Source organism: Megalobrama amblycephala, linkage group LG11 (assembly GCF_018812025.1).
Source record: "Megalobrama amblycephala isolate DHTTF-2021 linkage group LG11, ASM1881202v1, whole genome shotgun sequence".
NCBI classification, from domain to species: Eukaryota; Metazoa; Chordata; class Actinopteri; order Cypriniformes; family Xenocyprididae; genus Megalobrama; species Megalobrama amblycephala.
In genome coordinates, this window is record NC_063054.1 from 35,248,081 (window position 1) to 35,276,080 (window position 28,000).

Consider the following 28,000-nt stretch of genomic DNA (forward strand, 5'->3'; position numbering starts at 1 on the left):
ATATTATTGTCCTTGGTGTGAACGGGCCTTAATAGAATACAATCTTTATTGGCACCGAGAAACGATATCGTTGTAATCACTTTCAGAACGATTTTTTTTCCAGCTGATGAACGAAGAAAACATTGACAGCCAATCAGAATCCATTCTGCTTTAAAGCGCACGCTTAGAATGGACCCTTTTCACAGACTGTGATGACGCGTTTTAACGGTCATCAGCAAAATATAAAAGTTTTTTTATATTTTCATTTAAAAAAAAAAAATGTATGTATATTTATAACACTTAATACTTAGTATTGTATTACTTTTTCATCAGATTACAAAAAAACTGGTTAACGCTGCTGTGAGGGTGTTTCTAATACAGCAGCTGTGGGAGTGACGGTAAGTAGACATCTTTCTCTCTCTTCTGGCTGCCATTATCAATCGCTCTCTATTTTTTTTCCTCTTTTTGAAAGTTGTGAAAACACTATTGTTGAGTTTATCTTTTTCTATTTGAGAAAATGGGAACACAAAAAAATATATTTAAAGGTGCCCTAGAATTGAAAATTGAATTGACCTCGGCATAGTTAAATAATTAGAGTTCTGTACATGGAAATGACATACAGTGAGTCTCAAATACCATTGTTTCCTTCTTCTTATGTAAATTTGATTTGTGCAAAAGACCTCTGAAGAACAGACGAATCTCAACATAACACTGACTGTGACGCAAGAGTCGTGATCATTAATATGTACGCCCCTAATATTTGCATATGCCAGCCCATGTTCAAGGCATTAGACAAGGCAGTATTAACTTCTGGAGCAGCACAGCTGAATCAACAGACTTTATGCAGGTAAGCAAGCAAGGACAATAGCGAAAAATGGCAGATGGATCAATAATAACTGACATGATCCATGATATCATGATATTTTTAGTGATATTTGTAAACTGTCTTTCTAAATGTTTGTTAGCATGTTGCTAATGTACTGTTAAATGTGGTTAAAGTTACCATCGTTTCTTACTGTAATCACGACCAGCCATGTCGTTATTTTCATTTTTAAACACTTGCAGTCTGTATAATTCATAAACGCATCTTCATTCTTTATAAATCTCTCCAACAGTGTGTAATGTTAGCTTTAGCCACGGAGCACTATCAAACTCATTCAGAATCAAATGTAAACATCCATAAAAATAATTATCATACTTACATGATCTGATATGCAGCATCACAAACACTTTGTAAAGATCCATTTTGAGAGAGCTGTGTGAACTTATTCTATTGTTTATAAAATGTATTATGGAATTGAGACTCTTGCCAGCTTGGGGGCGGGGAGCGCGAGCATTTAAAGGGGACACGCACTGAATCGGCGCATATTTAATTACACCCCAAAATAGGTAGTTAAAACTTTGTATATTAAAAAATCTATGGGGTATTTTGAGCTGAAACTTCACAGACACATTCAGGGGACACCTTAGACTTATATTACATCTTGTGAAAAAGTGTTCTAGGGCACCTTTAATGTATTTTCTCATTCACCGCCATAGAATTTTACCCAACAATGACGACTTCCACTTCTGAGAAACCCGGACAAGTGAAAAGGGTCTGGTGTTGTTCGTCCCTGGTGTGAACCCAGGTCAAAAAAAAGTACATTTCTATAATATACTTAAAGTGCTCTATTTTCGTGCACTAATTTTGTACTTAATATACTAAAAATTCTTCTTTGCTACTTCTTAAGATCATCTTAAGAACATCTAAGTGTACTCAACTGTGCTATTTTGAGACAGCATGAAATATGAACTAAAATCTGCTTTTAATATACTATCTCTGTATTTAAAAAATTTATTTAGATATCACTTATAGTACATTTGAACCCATAGTGTACTACAAGTGGTATCTAATAAATAATAAAAATACAGAGATAGTATATTAAAAGTGTCTCAAAATAGCACAGTTGAGTACACTTAGATGTTCTTAAGATGATCTTAAGAAGTACTAAAGAAGAATTTTTAGTAAATTAAGTAGAAAATTAGTGCGCGAAAATAGAGCACTTTAAGTAGCCTATATTATAGAAGTGTACTTTTCTTTCACCTGGGTTCACACCAGAGACGAACAACACCAGACCCTTTTCACTGGGAACTTTGGGTCTTTATTATATATATATTTTTTCGAAATAGTTTAGAGGAAAACAGTGTAAAAAATAAATAAGATTAAATTAAAACAAATCTTTTTGATTTAAAAAACGATTTATATATATATATATATATATATATATATATATATATATATATATATATATATATATATATATAATAAAAAAACATACCAATACAGTACTATAGTGAGTAGGAACAAATAATAACATAATAGAAACTAAATATTTTCCAAATAATATTTTACACATTTTATCATAAAGTGAACTCAAATAGATTTTTCCACATCTTTTTTTTTTAAATAGCCAAAAATAACTTGATTCGTTTTTTCGTGGGTTGATTACTGAAACTCATTCTAGTAAGATAAACATATGAGCTCATCATGTTCAATTGTTGATGTTTTGACGGGATATCCCGCGCTGGTGGCTTCACAGGGAGTCCCAGGCTGCTGTTGCTGTGTTGTGTTATTCGGTTGCTATGGGGCGGGGCCTAACCCTCGTTCTCTTATTTTTATAACGTCTGCTGGCGTCACGCCGCGGAGAGTTCCGCATTCCACAGCGCCAAGCGATATATAAACGCGCTGATGCAACGGGAACAAACGCACAATCGAGCTGAACGGACGAGCAACCGCCAACTCTCAGAGCAAAACAAGTAAGTGCTTTATTTTGAGGGGTTTTAATGCATTCAATCGGGCAAAAATCGATCACAAAGGGAAACGAGTTGAATTAGACAAGACATAAAGGTCGAACATATATAACTGCTGCACTTCAAATGATTTCATATTTAAATAATACAGAAGTGCAATGACAATGAGAAGAAATAAAAGCTCGAGAAGAATAAAATCATGTTAGTGCATCACTGATGTCCTGAATGTATTTTTTCTGGTTATTTACTGCATACTAAAGTACATTATGTACCCTACTTTAACTCAGTGTATTGTTTAAATCCAGGCTTTTAGGTCCATAAATGTATTTAAAATGTCTTTTTTATTATTTTTTCGATACATTAATAATCTGTTCATCTGTATAGAAAGTGGCAATATAAGTTATTAATGAAAAATTGAAAGTTTTTTTGGGGGAAATCAGGCGTCTCCAGGGTCTTGATGCATCTTTAATGTTTGAGGCCCCTTGTTTGAATGTCTAAATAAAGAGTAACATTGGTAGCTGACATGTCTTGCAATGTAACACCCCATCTAAAACTATTCTGCAACAACATTTTTATATGCTTATGTTTTTATACATACATGTTTTACACTTAAAATTAATTTGTCACACTATAGGATTATTGAAATCAACTGCAAAACACCTAAAACTTAAAAAAATAGTCACCAGTACCTATATGCTCCCATACATTTATGTAAATCTATCTATAAGAATGTCCTTTTTATTAAGTGATTCACTTCCAAAAGTCAAAATACAAATGCAGAAATAAAGAAACCATGCAGAAATGTTGCAAAAAACACGTGATTTGTTTTTACTCTTAGTAAAGTTTTTCTTAAGAAGCATGCAGACTGTAGTCAGTAGCTGCTGCGAAAGACTTCAAGAGTTTTCTAGCACAGAAACATGTTTGACTGTTACATAATCCTGTAATGGCCTTTACAGACAATTCAAGAGCTGTTTTAAGCCTCGGTTTTAACATGCGTAGGTGTTGTTTTTGCTCTTGGGAATCTTGAAATTTCCCTATAACTCTCTGAGAAGCAGAGTTTGTGTTCCTCTTATGGAAACTTCATTATTCTCTGTGACTTTCCACAGAAAACACACATTATTAAACTTATTCCAAAGCAAAAACTTGTTAAAAGCTCAATGAATGCCTATTGCATAAGCACTTGTATCTGTAAAAGACACTTCAAAACTTCATGCATGATCAACAACAAAAATACTGACATCTCTTTCTTTCTTTCTGAAGCAGCAATGATGCCAGGTCAAATCCCTGATCCGTTGGTCACAGCCGGGTCTCTTCCCAGCGTCGGTCCGCTGGCCGGCATCCCCGCCACCACCCTGACAGACCAGCTCAAACTGGCAGAGCTCTACAGCCTCGGTGCGGTTCTGTCTCCTCTCATCCTGAACAGACACGCCAAGAGACCGTTCGACGTCATCAAGGGTGAGGTGAGAACGAAACATCACATTTGAGAACTCGAGATATTAAAGCCCAGTGTCTGAATGCTTCTGGTAATTCAGATTTGCAGAATTGTTGTAAAAATTCCAATAGCTTTAGTTAACAACATATGTGCAATAGTTTGAGAAAGTGAAACTGATGTTCTATTGTTTGAGAAGCTCCTCTGAAAGCGCTTTACTCCCTAGTCAAGAGTGACACCTGGTGGTTATGACTATTCTTTTTTGTAAGATAGGTTGATTATGATGGTTGAGTTTACATTAAGCAGATACCTAAACTAACATATTTGAACTTTCTGACCATAGGAGGAAGGTGATGATGATGATGATGATGAACGCAAGAAAAGAAGGCGAGAGAAAAATAAAGTTGCAGCCGCTCGCTGTCGAAACAGAAAGAAGGAAAGGACAGACTTTCTACAGAAAGTGAGTTTGAAAATTCAGTAACATATCAGAGTTTGGCAAAGAGTAAAACTTGATTTTACAGTGTTCTTGTTGCATATATTATATGTTACTATTATTAATGACTAGTAGCAGTGGGTAGTTAACATATTTTTCTGTTACTTTTTATGCAAGCCATTTTTTTTATATTATTATTTTGTCATTTTTATTTTAAAAATTAATTTGTCACATTGCATAACTATTTAAAATAAACTAGTGAAGGTTAAAACGTCATTAAATCGTAATTTTATTAAAATATATATTCGTCATTTTTTTATATATTTATTTTTAATTATTAATTGAGAGATTACATGGAATATTTGTGCTTTTTAAAATTAATGTCACATTGCAGAACTACTTAAAAAAAACTAAGGTAAAAACAAATTGTGATTTTAAAAAAATATATATATATTTTTTAAATGTTTTTTTTAAACATCATACTTGTGTAATTTTTATGCATGCCATATTTATGGTTATTATTTTGTAATTATTAATTGAGAGATTACATGGAATATTTGTGCTTTTTAAAATTAATGTCACATTGCAGAACTACTTAAACTAGTAAGGTAAAAACTAATTTTAATTTTTTAAATATATATATATATTAAATGTAAACATCGTACTTGTGTACTTTTTATGCATGCCATATTTATGGTTATTATTTTGTAATTATTCATTGAGATTACATGGAATATTTTTTATGCTTTTAAAAATTAATTTGTCACATTGGAGAACTGTTTAAAACTAGTGAAGCTAAAAACGTCGTTAAATCATAAATGTATTAAAATATATGTTTAAAATGTCCTTTTTTATTTATTAATTTTTCAAATTTGATACTTCTTTCATTTTTATGCATTATTTTTCATTTTAATATTTTGTAATTATTGAGAGATTCCATAGAATATTTGTGCTTTTTGAAATTGATTTGTCACATTGTAGAACTATTTTAAAAAACTAGTGAAGGTAAAAACATCATTAAATCATAATTTTATTTTAAAAATATATTTAAAATTTTTTATTTATTTTTTAAATATGATATTTGTGTCATTTTTATCCATGCCATTTTTATGACGTCATTATTTTGTAATTATTGAGAGATTACATGGAATATTTGTGCTTTTTAAAATTAATTTGTCACATTGTAGAACGATATTAAAAAATATGATACTTTTATGCATGCCATTTTTATGGTACTACTATTTTTCATTTTGTTTGTCACATCATAAAACAATTAAAAATGAACTAGTGATGGTTAAAGTCATTAAAACATCAGTTTATTTAAAAAAAAGTAAGAGCTGCCATTTGAATTCACAAAACCTTTGTAAATAACCAGTAACATGAACACTGTAAAATAGTGTGATTGATCAAAATATTTTTTAGTTTTTGTCCCGTGAGGCAGTATAATTAACCAAACTCTTTTTTTGTTGGTCCTCTTAGGAATCCGAACGGTTGGAGATGTTGAACACGGAGCTGAAGTCTCAGATCGAGGAGCTGAAATCCGAGAGACAGCAGCTCATCGTGATGCTCAACCTCCATCGGCCCACCTGCATCGTCCGCACAGACAGCGTGAAAAGCCCCGAGAGCGACGAGCACGTGCTGGATCAGCGATCCGAGCAGTCCGACTGAACGCAGAGCCCGGAGGAGAGAAGAGAAGTTGTCTTAGTGTCCACAGGTGTGGACGAAGAGGATAAGTTGAACGGCAGGACGATTATTGTAAGAGGAAAAGTCTACAAACTGTCTGTGGTCTTGGATTTCTTGTAAAAAAATAACCGACATCCTGTCAGTGACAATTTCACCATGAAGAAAAAAGGGAGCAGATTTGTATGGACACCGAACAAACATTCCTGAGACCTCTGACACCACAGTCAGTCATCATGGTGTGGCTGTCCTGTTGAGAAACACGTGTAGCATCTGTCAGTTGATCTGATCGAACCATGACATTCTTCCAGCAGCCTCCAGATGGCGCTGTCTGATAAACCCCACTGTTCACTGACGCTGGCGTCTCCATGGACGGATTGTTTACATTTGCTTGCATTGACACAGTCAGTTGTATATTATATATTCTGTTTATTGTGTCATTTTTTTATTGTGGCATCACATCATGTGGTGAATTATATGTGTTTATCCTCAGGGTGTCTGTTGAACGGCCACTTTTGTTACTAAATAATGTTTCTTTGTTACATGGAGCACATTAAAATAAAGCCTATTTTTCAAATACAACTTACAACTATTTATTGATTGATTGATTAGTTTTATGTTATTTTAAAATATTTATTTATTATATTTTATATTATTTAGAAAATATTTTAATTCATTTATTATATTTTTCTTATTTTAAAATATATTTTATATTTTAAAATGTAATACAAATTAATAAAAATAATTTGAAATAAAAACTATATAATTTATTATATTTTTTCTTACATTATATTAAATAAATAAAATGTATAGTTCTTATTTTAAATTATTTTAATAAATTTGTATTAGTAAAAAAAATATAATTATATTTTTTATTTTTACATATTTTAATTAATTTATTATATTTGTTCTTATTTTTTTTTAAAAATGCTTATTTTTAATACTTTATATTCCCATTATTAGACTTATTTTTATTTTAAAATATTTTAATAAATGAATTAAAATAAATTATAAAAAATATAATAAATAAAACATAGTCCCTATTTTAAAATATTTGAATTAATTATATTTGTTTGTATTTTAAAATATATATATAATTTATTTATTATATTTTTCTTACTTTAAAATATTTAAATGAATTTATTATATTTGTTATATTAAAATATTATATTTATTTATTTTTTTATTATTATTTTTTTAATTTAAAAATATTTAAATTAATGTATTATATTTTTTCTTATTTTAAAATATTATATTTGCTTATTTATTTTTATTATTTTATATTTACATTATTAGACCCCAGCATCCCTGGGACCCAGAGAATATACAGTTTGGAGAATGGATGGATTGATATTATTTTATTATTTACACTTTTGTAAATTCAATACATACATCCTCTTACATACCTTTCTTTTTTTCCTCTTTCACTTTCATTGTTTTTCAGTAAACTCTGTTTGTGGAAATTAGATATTGTCAGTGTGAAATTTACATGATGAAACCACATTATTTCCACTGAGGTTTCCATTGCCTTACATCTATGTTTTTCATCAATCCTGTTGTTTTCTCCTCTCAGAATTGTGTCAATATCACACAGTTTTCCATTATCATATAGTGCAGTGACAAAATATATTTGGACACTTGTAACACTAATATTTGACAACCAGAATGTATCCAGATAACATTTATGGTATTTATTGGTTTACCATTTTAAGTTTCAAGTTTAATGCAATATTATATTTTTCAATTACATTCTCATCAAATTTATCATTCCTATCCTCACAGTTAAGCCGGGTTGAGTGGGCTGCTTGTTGTTTGTTCATTTTCTGTCTTTAGTACTTTTTGTCACGTCAGAATTGGGTTGATCAGCTTTCCTGAGGTCTGGCTTCAGACTCTCTTGCTCTGAAAGCTGCTTTGATCAAATGTCTGACCTTCTGCTTAGCAGTTCCAGCCTTTTAAAAATGCGTCTTTTTGGCAGAACATGTTTCTCACGTGGGCGGTTGTCAGAATCTGCTCCTCACCCTGTTTCTCCAAGCACATGAGAGGAAAAAAATTGTTGGTTGAGTGCCACTGAGTGCTACCTCAAGAACTGTGTGATTTCAACAGGCAGATCAGAACACAAACAGCTCCAAATCACTCAGAGAGCGACCGCAATGACCTAAAAACTTCTGAGCTGAGGCCAATAATGCATCTAATCTCATTTTACCCTAATAGTATTTTATATTTAGAGTTTGTCAGTGTTGCAGTATTTACATATTTCAGTGGTCAGTATTTCAGTATTTATTTGCCTTTCGTTTTCAGTATTTGTTATTTAGTCATGTCATTATATTTGTATTTAGTATTACAGTTTTTTCACATTTCAGAGCTTTACTATTTATTTCAGCATATAATTGTTTCAATATTTCAGTTCTTATTTTTCAGTATTTCAGCAGGTCATTCAGTACTTTAATATTTCACCATGTCATTGTTTTTTTTGTTTCTTTTTTGCATTTTTTTCAGTACTTCAGGAGGTTTAGTAATTTAATATTTCATATGACAATATGTTTGTAGTATTTCAGTTTCTTAATATTTATTTATTTTATGTCAGCATGTCAGTGTTTGAATATTATTTTTTGCATTTTATTTTCCATTATTCAGTAGGTTATTCAGTAATTTAATATTTCAGTATATTTTTTATTTTTAATATTTTGCTTTCTTCATATTTATTTATTCATTTTATGTCAGCATGTCAGTGTTTGAATATTACAATAGCTTATTCAGTAGTTTAATATTTCATTATGAGGCTTATTACAATAGGTTTATTTAGTATTTCAATTTTCTCATATATTTATTTCAGTATGTATTCAGCATAGCATTTTTCAAATTGTATTTTTCATTTTTCCAGGTTATTCAGTAATTTAATATTTAAGTATGACAATATTTTTGTATTTAATATTTCATTTTTTTTGTTTATTTATTTCAGCATGTCATTGTTTCAATATCTTTCTGTATTATATTTCAGCATGTCAATATTTTTGTATTTAGTAATTCAGTTTTTCATTTGTTTTATATTTTCATTATCTTTTTCATTTCAGTAGGCTGTTCAGTATTTTAATATTTAAGTCTTTTAAGCAGACACCAAAGTTAAGATAATATTTCATTTGTAATAATTTCTCTGAACAGAGTAAATGAGCTTCTGATGTCTGTTCCAACACTTCTCTATTAATGAATGACTGTGAAGTTATGTGTGGTGTTTATCGTAAGAGTTACACATTTTCATATTTTGAATCAGATAATGCAGAAAACCTTTTTTTCTTTCCCAGAACATCTTTGTATCTCCAACCCATGTGAAAATCTGTTCTGGAAAAGCATTGGTATGGGAATTTTGGGTAAGTGCTCATCTCTGATATTTAACTGATATTCTAAGTATTCAATGTCTAAGCTTGACGCCAAAGGTTTCTGAACACGTCTGTTTACTCATCCATGAGTTTTAATGACAAATTATCTTGTCAAAGACCTTAGTCATATAGACACATTTGGACTTGAATGAAAATGAGGCTGTGAGGGACTGAAGGTTGTGCTGTACTCTACCTGGTCGGTGTTGACTGTTAAGTTGCCAAAATATTGAAAGTACCCTTAAAATTCCAGTAAAGAAAATAACTCCAGAAAACATAGGTGTTTAATTTTTTTTTTTTAAAGTATGACATCAGTACAACCTACATCCCACACTCACAGCCTCACTTTCACTTGTTTCACATTAAATATACTGACTATATATATATATATATATATATATATATATATATATATATATATATATATATATATATATATATATATGAAATACTTTAATGATGTGTTGTGGCTTATTTGCATGAAAGAAATACAAAGTTCTGCCGTGAAACTCTAGATGGCGCAGGCTGGTCCTTATCTCAGTCTGCTTGCAATCACATTAAAGGTGCCCTATAACGCTTTTTTACAAGATGTAATATAAGTCTAAGGTGTTCCCTGAATGTGTCTGTGAAGTTTCAGCTCAAAATACCCCATAGATTTCTTATTATTCAATTTTTTAACTGCCTATTTTGGGGCATCATTAAATATGCGCCGATTCAGCGCGTGTCCCCTTTAAATGCTCGCGCTCCCCGCCCCCAAGCTCGCGACTCTATAATACATTGCATACACAAAGTTCAAAGCTCATATAACCCTCAAAATGGACCTTTACAAAGTGTTCGTCATGCAGCATAACAGATATAGTAAGTATATTTATTATATTTATTTGGATGTTTATATTTGATTCTGAATGAGTTTGAGGCTATGCTCCGTGGCTAACGGGCTAAAGCTAACATTACACACTGTTGGAGAGATTTATAAAGAATGAAGTTGTGTTTATGCATTATACAGACTGCAAGTGTTTAATAATGAAAATAACGACATGACTCTGATCTCCGTGAATACAGTAAGAAACGATGGTAACTTTAACCACATTTAACAGTACATTAGCAAAATGCTAACAAAACATTTAGAAAGACAATTTACAAATATTACTAAAAATATCATGATATCATGGATCATGTCAGTTATTATTGCTCCATCTGCCATTTTTCGCTATTGTTCTTGCTTGCTTACCTGCATAAAGTCTGTTGATTTGGCTGTGCTGCTCCAGACGTTAATACTGGTTTGTCTAATGCCTTGAACATGGGCTGGCATGTGCAAATATTGGGGGCGTACATATTAATGATCCCGACTGTTACGTAACAGTCAGTGTTATGTTGAGATTCGCCTGTTCTTCGGAGATCTTTTGCACAAATCAAATTTACATAGGAAGGAGGAAACAATGGAGTTTGAGACTCACCGTATGTCATTTCCATGTACTGAACTCTAATTATTTAACTATGCCGAGGTAAATTAAATTTTCAATTCTAGGGCACCTTTAAGTGCGTTCGATTCACAGTCTGTGGTTCGATTTCAAGCAGCGCTGTGACCAATCAGTGTATGACATTAAAGTACCACAAGAGTGATACGAAAGCTGTTTTCTAATCACTCAATCAATAAATCAAGTCGAACACACCTAATGTTCTCTATAGGGCAAAGCTGATTGGTTCCTGCTGCATCAGTCAAGTCAAGTCAAGTCAACTCACCTTTATTTATATAGCGTTTTTTTACAATGTAGATTGTGTCAAAGCAGCTTTACATTGATAACTGGTACATTATTTTGGCTGCACAGCAGTATAGATCTGATATCAGCAGCCAATAAGCTCAACAACACTGCTCAACGTTCAAATAGTTGGTCAGTGTTTGCTGTAGTAGTTTACAACGTGCACTCAGAAACCCTCCACCTCCCCCAGCTCCACCTGTATAGATCTGCTACGGGTAATTCACGTATGCTATATTGTACAGTGTATGTACTGGCAGCAGCAGCAGCGTAGCAGATCTATTTTGCCAAGACCAAACATATCAACATTGTTATATTCATTACCGTGTATTGTCATATACCATTCCCTTAAAGACCCCCAGTGGTGAAAATCATTTTTAATGTTGTTTATATGTCTATGTGGTGTTTTTAATATGCTTTAAGACAAACCATGTGCAAATTCATAAGTCGACACCATTGCTGAGTATTTTCTCTTTAAAACTGCAGTGATCGAAAGACAGTTTCAAAGACGTGGTTTGAAATCACTGGTGTTTGTGACGTCACAAACCTTGTAACCAATCACATCAATGTGCCAGCGGGCTTTAGCATATCATTAACTGACCGTGAAAGGGAGTCTAAAAAGAAGGTTATCCCAATATATTTTTCTGTTAATATGAAAAATTGGGTAGATTTGTCAATAAAGTGGGTATATGATGAATATTTTATGATATTATGATAAACTACATGCCTTTCTCCACTGACGTTCTGAGTTGTTTAAAGCATTTCTATAGATATTGATTGTTAGAAGGCAGCTGTCTGACTATGAGATCGGGAACATGGTTTGTGTAACATTAGCAACATATTAGCAGTTTGATAACTTAGTTAAGCAAAAGGCAAATCATATTAATTACCGTTGTGTCCGATGTTGTAAAAAGAGATACCACTCTGAGCTGGCGTGAGTGAGTGGAGGCGGGGCTAATTATCATATTCATAGATCCGTGTATATTAAATGAGGCAAGGGTGTAGAGTTACATTCAAGCTATTTTAAGGCATTAAAGGGATAGTTCACCCAAAAATGAAAATTTGATGTTTATCTGCTTACCCCCAGGGCATCCAAGATGTAGCTGACTTTGTTTCTTCAGTTGAACACAAATGATGATTTTTAACTGCAACCGTTGCCGTCTGTCAGCTGTATAATGCAAGTCAATGGTCACACAATCTATAAGAGTCAATAAACACGCACAGACAAATCCAAATGAAACCCTGTGGCTCGTGACGGCACATTGATGTCCTAAGACACGAAACGATCGGTGTGTGCGAGAAACCGAACAGTATTTATATCATTTTTTACCTCTAAAACACCACTATGTCCAACTGCGTTCAGCACTCGTTTAGTAAGGTCTGATCGCGCTCTGACAGCGGCAGTGATGTCTAGCACTCATTGAAGTATATGCGCGAGACATCACTTCCGCTGTCAGAGCGCGATCAGACCTCACCAAGCGATTGCTGAACGCTGTTGGACATAGTGGAGTATTAGAGGTAAAAAATGATATAAATACTGTTCGGTTTCTTGCACAAACCGATCGTTTCGTGTCTTAGGACATCAATATGTCGTCACGAGCCACAGGGTTTAATTTGGATTTGTCTGTGCGTGTTTATTGACTCTTATAAATTGTGTGACCATTGACTCGCATTATTTGACTGACAGACATCAACGGTTGGAGTTAAAAATCATAATTTGTGTTCTACTGAAGAAACAAAGTCACCTACATCTTGGATGCCCTCGGGGTAAGCACATAAACATCAAATTTTCATTTTTGGGTGAACTATCCCTTTAATAATTTTTTTTCACAGGAAAAAATGTTTAAATATTTAATTTTGGTGATCAAAGATGAGTTTTAAGAGATAAAATCATTGACCAAAGGAGGACTTTAATTTCTGCCTTTAAGTTGAAAGTGAATTCAAAGTGATTCAAAAGTTGCAGTGCAAACATGCAGTAAAAACATGTTGCACGTCTTGCTGCTTTTGAATTTACGTTGGATCGGATCGGATCTTTTTGATGGTTATTGCAGTGATCAGTGTGGGAAAGACGCATCTTTACCGAACACATTTAACGCCTAATCTTCATTGCGTATGTTGGGCAGTGTGTATGAGTAAGATGAGAAGCCACAGAGATGTGAATGGATATTTTGCTATTGTGTTGCGCTTACTGGATACTCCACCTACACACGCACACATCACGAATCAGTCAGAGCTTCTTCACAAGGCCTTGCACTGAATTTTGATAGATCACTAGACTGACAACATCCACAGATGCTCATCTGAGTGCATACCCTTCAGATCTGATTCTGTCACATCCTACATTCTCATCAAATGACAACACAAACAGAAATGCAAACACTAAAGTTCAAGAGTTTAGGGTCAGTAAGATTTTTTGGGTGTTGTTTTGAAAGAAATTAGTACGTTTTTTTACCATCAAGGATGCATAATCATAAGTGACCGTAAGGACATTTAAAATGTTACGAAAGATTCTATTTCAAATAAATGCTGTTCTTTGAAAACTTTCTATTCATCAAAGAAAATATGTACCACAGTTTCCACAAAAATATGAAGCAGTAACTGTTTTCAACATTATTAATAATTAGAAATCTTTTTGAGCAGCAAATCAGCATATTAGAATGATTTCTGAAGGATCATGTGACACTGAAGACTGGAGTAATGATGCTGAAAATTCAGCTTTGATCACAGGAATAAATTACATTTTAACATATACTCAAATAGAAAACAGTTATTTTAAATTGTAATAATATTTCACAATATTACTATTTTTACTGTATTTTTGATCAAATAAATGCAGCCTTGGTGAGCAGAAGAGACTTTCAGAAACAATAAAAAACTCAAACTTTTGAACAGTAATGTATATAAAAATGATTTGATATGATCTGGTCTTAATTTCACAAACATAGAAACTATATGCTATATATTTGTAAATCGCTTTGGTTAAAAGTGTCTGCCAAATTAATAAATATAAATGCAAATATGCTATTTTGTAAACTATATTTACATTTTCTGAAGGAAACGAGTGCCTCTAGCCATACAAGACATGCCAGCAGAATGCTGCAGTTGGTCTGATAACTTTCTATTTAAACCATTGCTGAGGTGTTCAGAGTGGTTGCTAGGGTGTTGCTAGGCTTCTGGCCCAAATCAAAAGGCCTCAACCCAAAGTCTATAATATATTCTGAAGTCTATGGGATTTTCTTAACCATTTTATCAGTCTTATCGCTTAGCACAAATGTCCTCTTCTGAACTGAGCGGTTAAATTGTAAGTATGATCAATATTAATGGTGATGCTTAAGTTAGCAAACATGATTAAAACGTTTCTGTCTCATCCTTCACAGCTGCTGTATATATAAATTCTAGAAATTCCAGCAGTTCACAAAGGGTTTCGTTCGCTCAGGAAAACAAGAAAACCTGAGGCTGGTGTTGTTTAAATTTCTGTGTCATTTTGGGGAAAGCTCTGTAACGTGTAGATCTCTGCTTTCACTGCTTGGCATTGGGTGTCATTTGCATCACTGACAGTAACTGCGCTGTTTTTGGCGCCACTGGATTGCTAGCGGACTTCTGGTGGGAGATCTGTCATCAACAGAGTTTATGAAAATCTGCTGCTTAAATTCTGGCGGCGTTCGTCTTATGGTAATGTGGAGGGTGAAGTCAGATGGAATTTTTGAGCTTAAGTGATACAATGTATATCTGTGCACCTGCTGAAATACTCCAGAGCTGAAGGGGAAGCACCTCTCACTCCCTCTCACACTCACTCTCTCTGTCTTTCTCGAGCAATTCAATTTCAAATTCAGTGTCTTTCAATTAATTACTGGCAAAGCAAAACTGATTACTTAACTGCCTTTGCAAGTGAAATAAATATGAAAGCAAAAGTGCAAATTCTAAAAGTGCAAAGTATTATTAAACAAATTAAATAAAAAGTAAATAAAATATTTTAAATATTTTTTTTTCATGTTTTCTGAGGAAAGTTTGAGTGGTGAACCTATGAAAGTATTTTTTTTTTTTTTTTAAGATTTATTTTTGGCAGTTTGTGCCTTTATTGTGATAGGATAGTATAGAGAGGACAGGAAACGAGGTGAAAGAAAGAGAGGAGGACGGGATCATCCGCAAGCGGGGCCTCAAACTCGGGTCGACCGAAGCGCAACAATATATCGGTGTGCTGCCCACAAGGCTATCGGCACCAACCTATGAAAGTATTATTAAACAAATAAAGTAAAACAGAAGAAGTTAAGTAAAATAAAGCAAAATATAATAACATGGGATTTATCTCAATCAGCTCCGTAGCTGGTCATTATAAGGGCTGTCACAATTCGCAAAATTCACTGCCTAAAATAAATCTCACAACGCCCCGCAAAAAACAGGAAGCATCGATGCTCACTATGCTCCCTTACCAGAAATTACATCACATTTCTGAAGCGCGAAATATAACACGCATGAGCCAACTCGTGAATGCAATGACAAAAGACAAACCGTTTTTTATTATACGTCAGCATAAACACACATAGAGAGGGAGTTAACACATCTAGTTAACATTTATAATTAATATTCAGCTGAAATGTTATAAGGATATGTAACAGAACAATGTGTTTAAACAGCTTAAAAAATAATATCAAAAAGATATAGCCTGGTGTTGATTAATAACAGTGGTATGTTGATGTTGTACATAGTCATGTAGGCGGAAATTGAGTAATCACTGTCCCAATGTGTAGTGAATCAGGGTCTCTATACCAGTGCCCAAATTCGTGTACACGATATACTGATTCACAGCTCGGGAGCTGATTGAGATGCACTTGTAATATTTTCATACATTTTCTGAGGGAAGGTTAAGTGGAGCTTGTCAGTGTAAAACTGTAGCTAGCTTAATGCAAAGAAGATCAATAACTAAATGTATGATGCAGGATAATCAATAAAGGCTACACATACCTTATAATCTTTAATGCAAGACAATGAACAAAAGAAACAGGGCTTAAGCCCAAAGTATATTTCACTTTTTACGTGTACGCGAGGGTCAGCGTACAGTGTGCGTGACGCGAATTTCATCAGCAGAAGAGTACGCGCGCACCACCGGATCTAGGTCGCATGCACATGCGCATTTACTTTTTATTTTTCAGTAATCTGTTTATCCACAAGGTGGCGATCATGCCCTGTGGGCGTCGATTCACAAGGTAGTCAAAGAAAAACTGCATAAACAGAACAGACCGGAACGCATGCAAGCTACAGAGACAGTGGAGGCCTATATAGACGACAAATTGAGCGGAGAGGTTAGAAAATCATCATCCCTCATTTGTTAAACTCTAGCATGAAAGAATACAAAGATGTTTATATGGGTTGCAACTCGTGGCGAGAGATTGCTCAAAACTGCGCATGCGTCAAACGCCTGTGTATGCGTACGAGTCGAATGAAGTATACTTCGATATACTGTGCGCGTACACTAGCGTACGCGTATTTTTTTTTTTAAATACACAGAGAAAGATCTATAACGGAACAGGTGAGAACTAATTAGAAACCATGACAACTAATAATAAACCAGAACAGAACAAGACATGAACGTGACAAAAATGCTACAGCTATGTGGTTTCTAACGTGTTTTGTAGCATGTTGTTGATAGGGTTGTTGCTATGAAAAGAGACCGCACGCACCTTATGAGAAATATTTCATGTCTGTGAGTTATGCAGTGAAGTTTAACACTTAGTGTTATGAGTTTGTTCAAATTACTAACCCTCAGCATGAGCAATAGGAATACTTAGAAATGAAAGCCATCACTGTCCTTCTCTGTATCTCAATGTCACACACAAACTGTAGGGATGCTGTTGGCCAAGATTACTTCACAGCAGACTTGGCAGTGTTAATTCAACTCAGATAGAGTTAAATTTAACTCAGAGTGAGTTAAATAGATTCGAAATAGATATTATAGTGGCTCCAAAAAATATTTGGAGACTAAACATAATTTTTGCTTAATGATTTTCTAATCAGCTGGTGTTTTTAATGGATGTATGAAGTCAGTTCTGTTGTGTTTCACAAACAATGTTTTATCTACATTTATCTTCACTTCATGTATTAGCATTTAAAACCCAACCTATCTCTTTTTGTGAACTGTTATTGCTTGAAAAGTGTGCTAATGCTGATCTTTTTTTTAATGTAAATGACACTTTATTTCATATGTCCTTATCTAATGCAATGCCATTCTCATTTTTAAGTGTTGCTTAAGTTTCCAAATACTTTCTGAGGCCATCGTGCATGTGGAGCAGATGTGATACTCTGTCTGTCTGTCCTGTTTTGAAGGTTCATCTGCTCTGCTGTGAATAAGAGGCTTTATGCAAAGTTTCCAGGAACCATGTGACTTCCAGTCTAGTGCTGTAGAGGTTTTCTATCGACCACATCACACGTTGCTAATTAGGCAGGGCGAGAGAAAGAGAGGGAGTGAAGCAGAGCAAGAAAGAAAGAGTGCGAGTGCTGCAGTCTATACTCATTCGTCCGTGGACCGCCATCAGTTCACATCTCTCTGAACATATGCAGTCTCACATAGCCTGAGACAGACAGACAGATAAACAGGCTGAGAGAAAGACACGGCAGAAGACAGACTCTGAAGGAGGTCAAAGGTTTCACAGGGACTGAAGTGGCATGGCTCAGGGCTCTGACAATAACGACACCAGCTACACCAAATCTCCCTCACCGGGCAATAAACAGGTAAGAGAGACTTAACCAGCACCATGCACACACTTGACCAACCTTCTGGAAATGCATTTAAAACATTACTTTATTTACATTATTTATTATTTTGATAAATAATATAAATAAATGTATTTTTAATTTAATAAATTATATCACATATATGCTATTTTTTTTTATTTTGTAGTTAAAAATATTAAAAATATATATATAAACGTTTTAATTATATTACAAAATTAAAATTAAATTACATATATAAAATAAAAATTACAATTATACACAACATATATATGCGTGTATGTAACTTTAAAAATATTTAATTTTTTTATAAATGTAATATATATAAATTAAAGTGATTAAAAACATATTATCTGATGAAAAGGTAATATTTTGCTTCTTCATGTCTTCTTTCTTCTTTATTTTAAACTGAATTGAATTCACTTAGTCAATGATGAAACAAATGATGCAACATGCATCTAACCAGATGGAATATAACATGTACAAAACTTAAATATTAATTTGAATATGATATTATGATTGACATCTAAACACTGTAGATTTCATATGCATTTCCAACTCTGTCTGTGAGTGAGAGTGTTAGCATGTTTAGATTTGCACGTGTGTGTATGAAAGATTATGATTCTGATGAATGGAAGTCATGAGGCTGGTGGTAATTTTAACCTTCAGACCAAACACGTACTACCGTAACCCTGAAATGAACGTTTATGAAGGTAATCAGCTTTAGTGTTGAGCAACTGACTAGAACTGTTGAGTTGCACACAGCATCATGCAGTGAGAGAGAGAGAGTTTGACAGAATGTTAGTGATTGTGAAACTGCCGTTAAGATGGCACGAGGCCATACGAGCTGAAGGTGATCTGACTTCAACGGCCACTACATCCTCTCCAACCTCGACGGACGATAGAGATGTTTATCGCTGAGAGAACATGATTCATAGCAACAGTGCAAATCATGTTTTGGTTACATGCCTCATGCATGCAAATGCTGTGGCCACAAAGAGTGTTTGGGCACTTTGAACTGACTTCATACATCTACTAAAAATAACCAAAATACCAGTTGATTCGCTGCAAATTATTTAAAGCTTTGTTAGCTGCTGCTAAATGCTTCACAGACAAATAGACTACTACTAATAAGACTACTTTCATCATGAAGCAGCTCATCTGTCTGTATGACAGCAGATGCTATCCTGTATTCACCTGAAACTGAGCTAGTCATAGACAATGCACACACACACACTTTTTTCGAGGGTCTCTTATTCTGGGGAATTTGTCATATGGAAAAACAAGATTCTTGTGGGTTCAGTAAAAAGCGTCATTGCACTCAGGGGTTGTGGGAAAAGATTGCCCTCTGTCTTTGAAAATGTCACCTGTCTACCACAACATGTGATAAACATGCAGGCATGGAGGTGGATATCAACCAAAGTAACGTTCTTAAAACAAAAAGTCCACAGTGTTAAAAAACAGTTAACTAAAACTAAAACTATTAATAAATAGTTTTTAGTAACTGAAATAAAGCTAAAAATAAAATAAAATAAAATAAAAATTTTACAAAAACTTAGACCGAATTACAAAAACTGTATTTGTATATACGTATTTTGAAAAAAATAAAAAAATAAATAAAATTTAAAGGAAACATCAAGAAAAATCAAAGTAAAAGCAGATTCAAAATATTAATAAATAATATAATAGTATATAAATAATATTAAAATAACACTGATGCAGAAAAATGTTCTTGGTCTTATTGTGCATAATTCATTGGTGCATGTTATTTTAAAGTTTGTCTTGAAAAAGTTTAATATAAATATAATATCTTTGACTTTTTGGCTGATATCGCACTCAAGGATCTTTATTGGCATTGATGGTTCCATCAAGAACTTTCAACATCCATGGAACCTTTCCATTCCACAAAAGGTTCTTTAGATTATTAAAATGTTCTTCACACTCAGAATAAATGGTTCTTTTAAGAACTGTTAACTGTTCTTCAATCTATAGCATTGCTGTGAAAACCCCCTTTTGGAACCTTTGTTTTTATCCTTCAGTAGGTTGTACAGACATGGAAAATAATGTTAACCAACAGTCATTGTTTAGGCTCAAACCTTGACATTAAAATATAATAAAAGTTGCAGCAAAAATAGCAAATAATAATATGATTTGAAATTAAAAAACTTTACCAGTGGGATAAGTGGACATGCTCTGGACCTTCAGCCTCCTCCTGGTTAAAAAGCTTCCTCAAAAATGTGTGCCGGTCCATCCTGGAATGACGAAAACAGAGAACATCTAGTAAAATGGGTTGCAAATGCCATTCACATGGACTTTATAGTCGTGTTTCTGTGCTGACATACACATGAACTCTTGTGCTGATCTTTAGGGTTCAACGGATGACGTAAGGAAAGTGATGAGGAGAGAAAAGAACCGAATCGCGGCGCAGAAGAGCCGAATGAGACAAACGCAGAAAGCCGACAGTCTGCACCTGGTGAGAACTTTCAAACATACACACCTGATACATTTATTTCCACACAATCATGTTCTAATTAACCCATATAAGCATTTCTGCAACAAAACAGACATTCCATGCATTGTTTCATGCAGCAAACTGTGACTTCTGAACAATACAGCTAATGTTCCCATTAAGTAATGAAAACATTATTTCTCTACGTTCTCTGAGCGTTCATTTTTTTCTTAGTAATGTGAACGTTAGCAGAACATTCCATTTTGAAACATTATGGGATTGTTACTTTTGAATGTTCTCAGAACCAGTGTTGGGTAAGTTACGCTAAAAAAGTAATTAATTACTAGCTACTAATTTCATCTTTAACAGTATAATTAGATTACTGTATTAAATACTTTGTCTAAAAAGTACAGCATTACTATCAGTGATAGAGAAAGTTATGCATTACAATATTGCGTTACTCCCTATAAAAGTAACTAATTGAGTTATTTAGTTACTTTTTATGGAAAGTAATGCGTTACTTTACTTTTGCGTTACTTTTTCTCATCTGGGATGGGCTATTTGTTTGTTTGTTTTTACAACAACAAAAGAAGTTATATTTTTGGGCCATTTCACACCAGAAGTGAAATGAATAAGCCTCAGGCTAAAGGAAATGCAAATTCGCGCCTGTACAGTAGAGGGCGCAGCTCAAACAAACCTTTCAGCTGTGCTGCCATTCTGGAATTCAGAAGATTAGGATGCAGAAGAAGTAAATGCTCAAATTTAGTCTAGTGTGTAAATCATGTTCACAGACACTTACTCCTGATTTCTCTCAACATTTGGACAGGAGAGCTGTCAGTCAATAAATGGGAGAACAAAGTAACTTGCATTACTTATTTGAAAAAGTAATGTGTTACTTTACTAGTTACTTGAAAAAGTAATCTGATTACGTAACTTGCGTTACTTGTAATGTGTTACCCCCTACACTGGTTATTACTAATCACTTTCTAAATCCTATATCAACCTCCACCAGTTGAACAATACAAGTCTCAAATAAAACTGCATAAATTATTCTTGAACTGACCAAAGTATTTAAAGGGAGAACGTTACACTAAAAACATACATTTTAACATTAGACATAAAATTGTTCTATAGTCTACACAGTATTTAATGCAATTACATCAGAAGTAACTGTAATAAAATTACAAAAAAATTAAGAGTAATCCCTTACTTTACTTTTTCAAGGAAAAAGTAATTAAATCACAGTAATGCATTACACCCCAACACTGGCAGTCACACTACAACTGTCGTTCCATTGACTTCCATTCATACACATGCAAATGCAGGAGACAGGAAACGCAAGCTCAAGCGAAGAAGTTTCGCATTCCGCTGCGTGCCAAGTTTGGAGAACTCTGACCTGTGAATTAGTATCACGTGTGACCAATAGAAGACTGATACACCAATAAGTAAGACATTTAGCTGAATTAAGAGAACGCAAACTTTAAATCTGCAGGATAGCAGCGTTCCAGTAAAGTGGAGTAGATTGCATATTTTTACATTTTTGATGTATTGTTATATGTTGAATTATGGTTTTAAAAAGATGCCGCATATTGTGGCGCCATTGCGGTGTCCGTAGAAATTTTGCGTGCTTAAAGCCTAGTGTGGCTGCAGCTTTGGCTGGGAACAGACCCTAAAAAGGTTTAGGAAGATAAAAAAATAGATCTTCAGTAAGAACAACCAACCAAACAAACATTTTAAGAAAAACGAGATTAAGACGATGGCAAATCCAAGAAGAGAAGAGCGTCCAGCATCACTGCGTCCAGCTGTGTTACAGGCGTGATGCTGATCGACTCTGACTGTATTTACATGAAGCTTTACTGACCATGTGGTGATGCGTCACGGCTTCTGTCGTGCTTCACACTTGTTGTGGCTCTGGTCTTGTTTGCTTCAGATTCTGGCATTAATTACATCGCGTGGGTGAACCGCTCAGCTCACGGCACCTAGTAAATTCTCTGTAATTTATCAAGAAAACAACAACAATCCTCAAATCTGCATGACTTATTCTAGGTCTGCTTATACAGAATTATTGTGATGCTTTGCATCCGTGCATTCAATGACTGTGCTCTTAAACCGAGCACACGCCTGTCTAACAGTCATCAAACCGTTTGGATTGCATTTGGCTCTTACTCAAAGCCAAAACCCTCTATCACTTTCATTCAGCATCTGTGTGTGTGTGTTATATGGGTGTTTCCCTCTGGTATTACTCATGTCCTTTCTCTCCTCCGATAGCTGCACATGGCGTTCCAAGGACTCAAAAGAACAAACCCAGTGCAGTTATCGTTACATTAATACATCAGCTACAAGAATAGATCATCCAAACTCTATGATCGATTTAAAGGGACAGTCCTTCCAAAAATGAAAGTTCTCACGCTCATGTCGTTCCACACCTGTAAGACTGCCTGGAGCACAAAACAAGATATTTTCATTCACGTTTCCGCACATTCAAATTTTGCATGTCACGTTTAGTTATGAGACCTGTGAGACTTCAAACATGGTATGCTAAGTTTGAAAATGAGCAAATGAAAGTATGAGATTTGGCTGAGAGGAGATAATCAGACTTTACTTTAGGTCTTTTCAGCTTCAGAAGACTTTAAAAATGTAGGTCTCAAACATGATGCACACTTTTTATAGTGCTTTTTGGAGTCAGGCATGCTCGTTGCATGGGAAAGAACGTTGTGATTCCTCAAAATTTCTCTTTTTGTGTTGCACTGAAGAAATTCTCACAGGTTTGGAACAACTCGAATCTGTATTTTCATTTTTTGAGTGCAACTATACTCACCAGACTTTTTACATGGAATGCAAGAACAATGCAAATGAAAAAATTCTACGTAAGTATAATATGAAATCTAAATTTCAAACACTATTAAAGTCAAATAAACAGTCTGTAATAAAATAAGATCTAATCATCAAACTACAAGCATTAGCACAAATAAACACAATAGAAAAGATGCCAATTAAATAAACAGTGCTTTTCAGGTAGATCTAACAGTAGATTAGGTACAGAAATTGAATAAAGTAATCAAATGTAAAATAGGAATATTAGGCTGCTGTCACTTTAAGACTAATGCACGGATCCAACATACTGTTACACACGCGTTTACTTTCTCAACTGTTTGCATTCACTTAACACGTTACACACACAACTGACTATGTTTACTAGGATACTCGCCAAGATGGCATTTTGAAATAATTTTATGCGAAATTGTCAAGCGCAAGACGTGAAAGAGTGCTTGAATCAGTATTCGCTTGCTGTCAGACGTGGCTTTCTGAGCGCACACAAAACTTCTCACACGGCACGTGCAAGTTATCGTTTACGTCTTCTTACTCATGAATGTTTAAATTGGCAAGGCTTAAAACACCTGCAAATGATAAACATTCAAGATGACGCAGCACTGGTCCGATCTTTGACAGTTCTGTCAACAAGCCCAGCATCTCTTTAGGTTACAGTGTGCATATGAGAGAAAGTGACAGAGGGTGCTCTCAGGCAATGAAATTATATCTTTTTTTTTTGCCTGTAACTCAATTAGGTGACTGTAATCATACAATTTACTAGCCATTGGCTAATTAAAGACATTTTTAGTTGCCTCTTGTAAAATTTGGTCGCATATTTACTCGCAATGCAGAGGGTTGACACCTACTGAAGGGATTCTGCTTGAGAATGAGATCTGGTCTGATTCACAGAATAAATGCAGATGTCAACTGATAACAGCATTTATTCTGTGAATCAAACCAGATCTCATACAAAGTGAACCGAGTAGCTGTTTTCTCTCAGGAAGAGAGTGGTTTGATTAGCTAGTTGACCTGCTGTCAGTCCCGACAGCCCCCGCTGTAGTTCTCAGTATCAGTTATCTGATAACACACACACACACACACACTGACCTCATGCGAGTTCCCCTGAAGTCAACCGGTTAAACGCAAAGTGGGAGATGCTGTCCCGACCGGCACATACCACTTACTAGGAACCACATATCATTTTGAGGTTGCACAGCTTTTGAGAAATGCACATATAGGTCACACATCAGCAGATATGAATACTTAGTGTTTTCACCAATAATGCTTAATAATCTGATGTGTGAACGTTTATCAAGGAAAGGTCATGGCTGAGGCAAAACTCGATGAAAACGGTGTTATTTTAGTATTATTTATATTCTATAGTAATATTTATTAATATATGAATCATCATAATTTTAGCTTAGGTCATTTTGTTTAGTGTTTTTTGAAATTCCTATTTAGCTTTCATTTATTTTCAGATTTAGTTTTAGTCATTTTAGTACTTAAACTTATTTAATTCAGTTAAATGCAAAGGCAACATTTCTAATTTTCTTTTTTATGGTTTTTCATCTAATATTTAATTTGATTTTACTTCAGCTTTATTTCAAACTATTAAAAATAGTTTTCGTTAACAATAACAACAGTGGTGTGCATGTCTTGTGCTCATCTGTTTGCGTTTTTTCATCAAAACCAGAAAAAAAAAAAAAAAAAATCCCAAGTAAATCTGGTTTTCTTGCATTTTCAGGTTTTTAAAACGAGCAGCACTCTGTGTTATTATCCAGAGCAGCATTATGTTGATATTATTATGTTTATATCTAATCTAAGATTAATTTCCGTAGTCTAAAGATATGAAATAATAGTGAATTCAGTTGAATATGTTGTGGAGGAAAGTCATCTACTCGGTCTGTGTAAGGGAGACTCACTCTTCTGTGTTCAGTGTAGTATGTGGTTTCACTCTTCACGGCTATGCTTGATAAACAGGAAGCTGAAATTTCCCTCCGTATGACACGTTTCCTGTAGTGTCTTCTCATGGCGTGTTTTTTACTTGAGGCCTGCATGAGAAACGTGGGCTGTCAAGGGGAGTGTTCAGCTGTCATTTCTGGTAAGGTGCCGCTATAGGCCGTGGGCAGATTAAGCTGAATGACGCTTGTCAGAGGGGTTTTACCCTAGGGTGACTGGAAGGCAGCGGAGCGGCTAGTCGAGCTGCAGATCACAGGCCGGTGACGACGCTGTGCGGGAACCATCATGACCCCCTAGAGTAACTAAAAATAATGGCCAATAAGCATATACACGCTCTCATCTATTTCTAGCACTTTATTAATAGATTTGTAGCAAGTTAAAATTTTACCTGTGGACATTTCTGTAGATATCTGCCTGTCAGAAGACAATGCAAGTTGAGTCTTGGATTCTTCCTCATCTGTAGGGGAGTTTAAATTACTTGACCTTTGAGCATTTTATAAATATTTTACATACTACACTAAACCATAGGTTAACATCATTTAAAGCAGAACTAAGTAACTTTTATTACCTTCATAAATAGTTTTCTAAGTCCTTACGATGGTTAATTGACTTGTAGTGGTGTGTTTGAGGCGTGCACTAACCCCCTCTGGCACGTCTACGCCAGAAAACAGCACTTGCAAGTTGAGCTGCGCCGACCCGACACAATCTCACCTCGTGTTCACGTTCACGCAAGAGTGACAAAATGCTTTACGGTAATTCAAAAACAATGTATATATTATGACTTTATAAGACAATTTTGAAAATTGTCTTAATTCTTGTACTGTATTTGCAAAACTACTGCGCTGGTGAGCGTTGTAGTCGTTGTAGTCCAGAGCTGCGCTTGGAGTATTTACGACAGTGTGATTCACTGTAGGAACCTGTAGGGGGAGCTTCGCAAATCTTACTGAGTTCCGCTTTAACAAGCTCCCCGTTAGCCCCAAAATTGTATCAAAAATAATATAAAGATATAAAGTCGCAATTCTGACTTTTTCTCGCAATTGCGATTTTATATCACGCAATAACAAGATATAAATTCACAATTTCGAGTTATGAAGTCAGAATTGCATGATATAATCTCGCAATTGCGAGAAAGTCAGAATTGCGACTTTATATCTTTATATTGTTTTTGATACAATTGAGTATTATAAGATATAACATTTTTTTTTCTCAGAATTATGTGTTTATATTTCGCAATTCTGACTTTATAACATGCAGTTGTGAGTTATAAAATCAGAATTGTGAGATAAAACGTCGCAATTATCTTTTTTATTTGTTACTTCATGGCAGAAACAAGCTTCCATAGGGAAAATTCTTCAAAATATCTTCCTTTGTGTTCAACAGAACAAAGAAACTCATGCAGGTTTAGAACAACTAAAGGGTGAGAAAATGATGACAGAATTGTCATTTTTGGGTGAACTATCTCTTTAAATATTCATAAACTCTGACAGTCACAGAATATTTTATACGGTTTTACTCAATACCCAGGACTAGTTACTAACACAATATTATGAAAAGCCCATAAATGCGACCGAAATAATCCATGATTATTGTGTGCTGTTTGTAACTTTGAGGACCTCTAGAGGACGAAACTCAAAATTCATGTCCTGTGGAATATGTGCATTATCACATTCTCTCTGACCTTGTATCAATGTCTTTTGTTTTCTGTTTGTGCTGTAGGAGAGTGAAAATTTGGAGAAGGAAAACGCAGCGCTCAGGAAAGAGGTGAAGAGACTCACAGAAGAGGCCAAATATCTGTCCACGGTCCTGAGCAACCATGAGCCGCTGTGCACGGGCCTGAGCGGCGCGTCCACGGAGCTGCTGTACGGCGCGCATCACGGCGCGTTCCACCAGCACATCAGCGTGCCGCACTACCCGCTCTGACCGGCAGAGGCCGCCGGAGTTCCGCATGGAATCCGCCTGTGGGCGACAGTCAATGAACTTTGGTTGAGTCATAAACAACGTACATAGTCATCAGCGGGCATTGAAATGATCTTAAAATCATCTGCTGAGTATCAGATAAATAAAACAAGCCTCAAGATGAAACGATTTTTGTGACGATATATTAATATCATTTTTATTTTATTTTTTTGTCTGAAGTTAAATAATCCCAGTTCCTTGAACAAAACCTCATGTCTGTAAAATGCAAATGTGTTAAACGTAGGCTACTTGCAAAGGTGCATGGCAATGACACGATGAATGTTTTCAATTTAGATTTCATTAAGCCAGTCTACTGATTCATATGATCATTTATTTTATTCTATTTCTGTGAAATGTTAATGAAATGACTGGACTTTATTCTAAGAAAATGATGTTGATTGTGTATCCTGTTCAGAGATATTATGTGTGAATGTTTTTCTATTATGACTCATTGGTCAAACATTCTGAATGTACTTTATACACAATTCTAGCTGAATATTTTTATTCTAAACCCGTTGAGATCTTCTAAAGTTGTACAAACTGCTGTGCTATATCTCAAATGTGGAGGAGGGAAAATTTGTATCTGTGATCTTCTGTGATCACTTGTGAAGAAATAAATAAATAAATGTAAAATATACAGACACATTTCATGAATTTGAA

General features: G+C 34.5%; 2 protein-coding genes and 1 long non-coding RNA gene across 6 annotated transcripts in view; 2 read left to right on the forward strand and 1 right to left on the reverse strand.

Annotated features, from left to right (window-relative positions):
- Positions 1-27,290, reverse strand: part of LOC125278497 — a 37,549-nt gene extending 10,259 nt beyond the window's left edge. The window contains exons 1-7 of one of the 3 annotated variants that reach the window (XR_007187153.1): positions 27,160-27,290; positions 25,773-25,841; positions 25,590-25,686; positions 25,348-25,476; positions 22,476-22,605; positions 20,337-20,417; positions 7,487-8,330 (exon numbers count right to left, since the gene is read on the reverse strand). This is a non-coding gene — a long non-coding RNA (uncharacterized LOC125278497). Of the gene's footprint in view, positions 1-7,486; positions 8,331-20,336; positions 20,418-20,507; positions 20,646-22,475; positions 22,606-25,347; positions 25,477-25,589; positions 25,687-25,772; positions 25,842-27,159 lie in introns of those variants that run through there. The other 2 variants (XR_007187154.1, XR_007187152.1) reach the window with 2 other exon arrangements.
- Positions 2,618-6,893, forward strand: jdp2b (Jun dimerization protein 2b). Of its 2 annotated transcripts, none has more exons than XM_048207711.1 (4): positions 2,618-2,775; positions 4,030-4,229; positions 4,542-4,658; positions 6,111-6,893. In XM_048207711.1, exons 2-4 carry the CDS (start codon positions 4,035-4,037, stop codon positions 6,297-6,299), a joined length of 501 nt encoding a protein of 166 aa, XP_048063668.1. In that variant the 5' UTR covers positions 2,618-2,775; positions 4,030-4,034; the 3' UTR covers positions 6,300-6,893. The 2 variants fall into 2 exon arrangements, with proteins under 2 accessions (XP_048063668.1, XP_048063669.1); XM_048207712.1 differs by having other exon boundaries at positions 2,625-2,775; positions 4,033-4,229.
- On the forward strand, positions 9,332-28,000 carry batf (basic leucine zipper transcription factor, ATF-like). The gene is made up of 4 exons (XM_048207713.1): positions 9,332-9,676; positions 17,761-18,165; positions 20,534-20,638; positions 27,101-28,000. The coding sequence occupies exons 2-4, from the start codon at positions 18,100-18,102 to the stop codon at positions 27,302-27,304; spliced, it is 375 nt and encodes a 124-aa protein (XP_048063670.1). The 5' UTR covers positions 9,332-9,676; positions 17,761-18,099; the 3' UTR covers positions 27,305-28,000.

Excerpts from the sequence above, each read along its gene's own strand:
- batf (XM_048207713.1), top strand. The coding sequence starts at position 18,100 with ATGGCTCAGGGCTCTGACAATAACGACACCAGCTACACCAAATCTCCC. Across the intron at positions 18,166-20,533 it reads CCTCACCGGGCAATAAACAG|GGTTCAACGGATGACGTAAG; the intron begins GTAAGAGAGACT and ends GCTGATCTTTAG. Across the intron at positions 20,639-27,100 it reads AAGCCGACAGTCTGCACCTG|GAGAGTGAAAATTTGGAGAA; the intron begins GTGAGAACTTTC and ends TTTGTGCTGTAG.
- jdp2b (XM_048207711.1), top strand. The coding sequence starts at position 4,035 with ATGATGCCAGGTCAAATCCCTGATCCGTTGGTCACAGCCGGGTCTCTT. Across the intron at positions 4,230-4,541 it reads TCGACGTCATCAAGGGTGAG|GAGGAAGGTGATGATGATGA; the intron begins GTGAGAACGAAA and ends TTCTGACCATAG. Across the intron at positions 4,659-6,110 it reads GGACAGACTTTCTACAGAAA|GAATCCGAACGGTTGGAGAT; the intron begins GTGAGTTTGAAA and ends TGGTCCTCTTAG.